This window comes from Symphodus melops (genome assembly GCF_947650265.1).
Source record: "Symphodus melops genome assembly, chromosome: 1".
NCBI lineage: Eukaryota > Metazoa > Chordata > Actinopteri > Labriformes > Labridae > Symphodus > Symphodus melops.
The window spans coordinates 56,744,850-56,749,214 of record NC_136691.1 but is presented as its reverse complement, the minus strand read 5'-3'; the positions used below and the strand labels follow the sequence as shown (position 1 = coordinate 56,749,214).

Here is a 4,365-nt window from a genome sequence, read left to right as displayed (position 1 = left end):
CTCTGCATGTGGTGGACACTGTAGCTTCAGTGTTTAGCCAGCTCTGCATGGGTCTGTAAAGCTTTCTGCGTTCTAACCTCTCTCCATGTTTCAAAAGCATCTCCAACATTGATCCTAGTTTGAGCAGCTTTCTGATTAGAAACTGACTTCTACAGCAGCAGGTTCTCAAACAGTAAATAAGAACTGATGAACACTAAACAGTCACAGAGTGTTGGACCTGTCTCTGTGAAATAACCTCACTATGAATGTTCATATATTATTTAATTTAAATGATAATCTGTAAATACTGTAACTTCTGTCTCTCTTTATAAACTAACCTGTGTTGTTTTTTGTTCAGGCGGTCCTGGGCCACGCGGAGGAGGGGTCCGTCACTGATGACGTCACTGCTGATCTGGAAGATGTTGTTAGCACAAACTTAATTAGCATTAGCGTAGTTTAATGGATAAAGCTTTGACATGTTAATAAATGCTCTGTTCGTTTAATGGCACAGGAAATGGGTCAAAGTGTGAACTTACCAAACTAAAAGGTGAGTTTGTTTTTACTTTATTTACCTTTAAACTGAGTGGGTTAGCTAGTCTGGGAGTTAGCATGTTGTGATTAGCCTGCTGTTACCAAACTGCGGAGAAGAATTCAGATTATTTAATATTAATGTTTTAAACATATTTATTTACCTCCTAAACCTCCAACCTGGACGAGTTTCACTTCCTTTGATTTTTCGGCTTCGGTCGGCTCCTCGTGACAAACTTCAGAGGACCGTTAGGTCAACAAAAGAGGCGGTGTTACGTCTGAAAGAGTGACCGTGTTATCTGGTGACCCCTGGATCTCATCTGACTGCTCCATGATAACTCTTTATTAAACATACTCCATTATTACACAACATGGACACTAAAACTACGACTGAATGTCACTAGATAACACGGTCACACATTACACCATAACACCTCTCTACAGTTTCTGTTTTAAACTACGACTGAAGGTCACCAGATAACACGGTCACACATTACACCACAACACCTCTACACTTTCTGTTTTAAACTACGACTGAAGGTCACCAGATAACACGGTTACACATTACACCACAACACCTCTACACTTTCTGTTCTACGACTGAATGTCACCAGATAAAACGGTCACACATTACACCACAACACCTCTACACTTTCTGTTCTACGACTGAATGTCACCAGATAACACGGTCATTAGGTTTCTGTCTCGTTCGAGGGTGAGGGCAGTTTCAGCGTATGAATCCTTTTGATGAGCTCAGCGTGGGCGTGTCCCCCCTCAGGTGTGACCATAGCGACCCCTGTGGTCCAGCCATGCCTCAGAAACCGCCAAAGAGCTCTCAGACGTCCCACTACATGGAGCTGGGGGGGTATCAGTACTGGCCCGTCCTGGTTCCTCGAGGAATCCGCCTGTACACGTACGAGCAGATCCCCGTGTTCCTGAGGGAGAACCCTTACATCACGGATGGATACAGAGCATACCTGCCCTCCAGACTCTGCATCAAAAGGTGAGACACGTTTCCTCCACAGCTGAGTCCTGTGTTCACTCCATGAGACAGGAAGTGTTTCGCTCAGCATCAGGTCATGAGCAGCAGATTGATCCACCTGGAGGCTTCAGCTACACTCACTGAAATGTTTTCTTTTGGACTCTGCAGCATCTTCATCCTGTCCAATGAGACGGGGAACATCTGGAGCCATCTGTTGGGCTTCCTGCTCTTCTTCTTCGTCGGCGTCTACAACATGGCGTCTGTACTGCCTGCCTTCGGCGCCTCCAGAGAGGACTACGTCATCTACTCCATCGGACTCTTCTGCTTCCAGGTACGTCGTCGACTGTTTCACAATATTATTTAAAACACTTAAACTAACGCCAAAAAATGATGACACTAAAGGACCAATCAGAGAGCTGCTCTCTTCCTGTGTGATCAATCAGCCAATCAGAGAGCTGCTCTCTTCCTGTGTGATCAATCAGCCAATCAGAGAGCTGCTCTCTTCCTGTGTGATCATGAAGGAAACCTGCTGTGTTGAAGCTTCTCTGACAACAATGCAGCAGCCAGTATGTCCTCCTTCTAACTTTAGATTCTGCTCCTGAATGCTCTGGATCTGATTGGACCAGAGAAGGTAGGCGGGGCTTTGAAGGCCGTTTTGGACGCCCCTGGGTTTGCCAGATATGAGAGCAGTTATCAGGTGTTGAACTTGTTGTAAAAGACGAAGGTCAGACCGCTGACATTGTCAGATAAAGTTTAACGTTCTGTTGTCATGACAACAGTCATAAAGAACGTTTGAGTTAACCACAGCGACAGATTTGTGCTGAAAGCATGAAAATGTGTTTAAATATTAAAATCCAACAGTCTGTTCCTGGCTGGATAAAGAAGCAGGGTGGAATCCTCCCAGGGTTCGTCAGCAGGTCAGATTGAACATCATGTTCAGCTCGCTCCTCCTCATGCTGAGCAGACGAGCCAGAGATGATTCTCTGCTGTTACCTTCATCTGAGTGTCTCCTCCCAAACATTGGCACTTCTCTCTGAACAAATGAAAGATAATGGCTCCAGCAGTCTTCAGGTCCAGCATTTAGAAAATAATCAGTGTTTAGAGACGAGGCATGTTCGGACACCTCTCATTAAATCATAAATATTTTCTTCTTCACGTCTCCTCTGTGGTTGAACCTCCTCCTCGTCTCCTCGTCTCCTCAGCTGTGCATGCTGTGCTCCGTCGGCTTTCATGTCTTCTGCTGCCACCGCTCAGAGAAGACCAGCCGCCGCTGGATGTCTCTGGACTACGCCGGGATCTCCATCGGCATCTTGGGCTGCTACGTCCCCGGAGTCTTCTACACCTTCTACTGCAACAATGTGAGTCCTCAGACTGTGACCTTCTACTGCAACAATGTGAGTCCTCAGACTGTGACCTTCTACTGCAACAATGTGAGTCCTCAGACTGTGACCTTCTACTGCAACAATGTGAGTCCTCAGACTGTGACCTTCTACTGCAACATTGTGGTCTGGGTCTACCCCGAGGCCTCCTCCCGGAGGGACATGCCCGGAACACCTCCCTAGGGAGGCGTCCAGGGGGCATCCGGACCAGATGCCTGAACCACCTCAGCTAACTCCTCTCGATGTGAAGTAGTAACGGCTCTACTCCGAGCTCCTCCCTGGTGACCGAGCTCCTCACCCTATCTCTAAGGGTGCGCCCAGCCACCCTACGGAGGAAGCCCATTTCAGCCGCTTGTATCCGAGATCTCGTTCTTTCGGTCCTGACCCAAAGCTCATGACCATAGGTGAGGGTAGGAACGAAGATCGACCGGTAAATCGAGAGCTTCGCCTTTCGGCTTAGCTCCTTCTTCACCACGACGGACCGATACAGCGACCGCATGACTGCAGACACCGCACCGATCCGTCTGTCGATCTCACGCTCCATCTTCCCCCCACTCGTGAACAAGACCCCGAGATACTTAAACTCCTCCACCTGGGGCAAGGACTCCCCACCGACCCGAAGAGGGCAAGCCACCTTTTTCCGGTCGAGAACCATGGCCTCAGATTTAGAGGTGCTGATCCTCATCCCAGCCGCCTCAAAGCAGAGACGAGATCCTGTGGTCCCCCAACCGGACCCCCTCCGGCCCCTGGCTGCGCCTAGAAATTCTGTCCATAAAAGTAATGAACAGAACCGGTGACAAAGGGCAGCCCTGCCGGAGGCCAACGCGCACCGGGAACAGGTCCGACTTACTGCCGGCAATGCGAACCAAACTCCTGCTCCAGTCGTACAAGGACCGGACCGCCCTTAGCAAAGGGCCCTGAACCCCATACTCCCGGAGCACCCCCCACAGGGCGCCGCGAGGGACACGGTCGAATGCCTTCTCCAAATCCACAAAGCACATGTGGACTGGTTGGGCAAACTCCCATGAACCCTCGAGCACCCGCTGGAGAGTGTAGAGCTGGTCCAGTGTTCCACGGCCAGGACGAAAACCGCATTGTTCCTCTTGAATCCGAGGTTCGACTAACAGCCGGAACCCCCTCTCCAGAACCCTGGAATAGACTTTCCCAGGGAGGCTGAGGAGTGTGATTCCCCGGTAGTTGGAACACACCCTCCGGTCCCCCTTCTTGAAAAGAGGGACCACCACCCCGGTCTGCCAGTCCAGAGACCCTGTCCCCGTCCTCCACGCGATATTACACAGGCGTGTCAACCATGACAGCCCCTGCAAATCCAGAGACTTAAGGTACTCAGGGCGAATCTCATCCACCCCCAGAGCCTCGCCACCAAGGAGCTCGCCAACTACCTCGGTGACTTCGGCTTGGGTGATGGACGAGTCTACCTCTGAGAACTCAGCCTCTGCTTCCTCAGTTCCTCAGTGGAAGACGTGACACACACACATT

The 4,365-nt window shown here is 50.0% G+C and overlaps 1 protein-coding gene across 3 annotated transcripts in view; it reads left to right on the top strand.

Moving 5' to 3' along the window:
- The first annotated feature begins 349 nt into the window (after window positions 1-349).
- The window catches only part of paqr3a (progestin and adipoQ receptor family member IIIa), a 10,249-nt gene continuing 6,233 nt past the window's right edge, over window positions 350-4,365 (top strand). The window contains exons 1-4 of one of the 3 annotated variants that reach the window (XM_079354333.1): window positions 351-526; window positions 1,286-1,510; window positions 1,658-1,820; window positions 2,692-2,847. In XM_079354333.1, coding sequence (XP_079210459.1) covers window positions 1,317-1,510; window positions 1,658-1,820; window positions 2,692-2,847 — 513 coding nt within the window. In that variant the 5' untranslated portion in view covers window positions 351-526; window positions 1,286-1,316. Of the gene's footprint in view, window positions 527-1,285; window positions 1,511-1,657; window positions 1,821-2,691; window positions 2,848-4,365 lie in introns of those variants that run through there. The other 2 variants (XM_079354334.1, XM_079354335.1) reach the window with 2 other exon arrangements.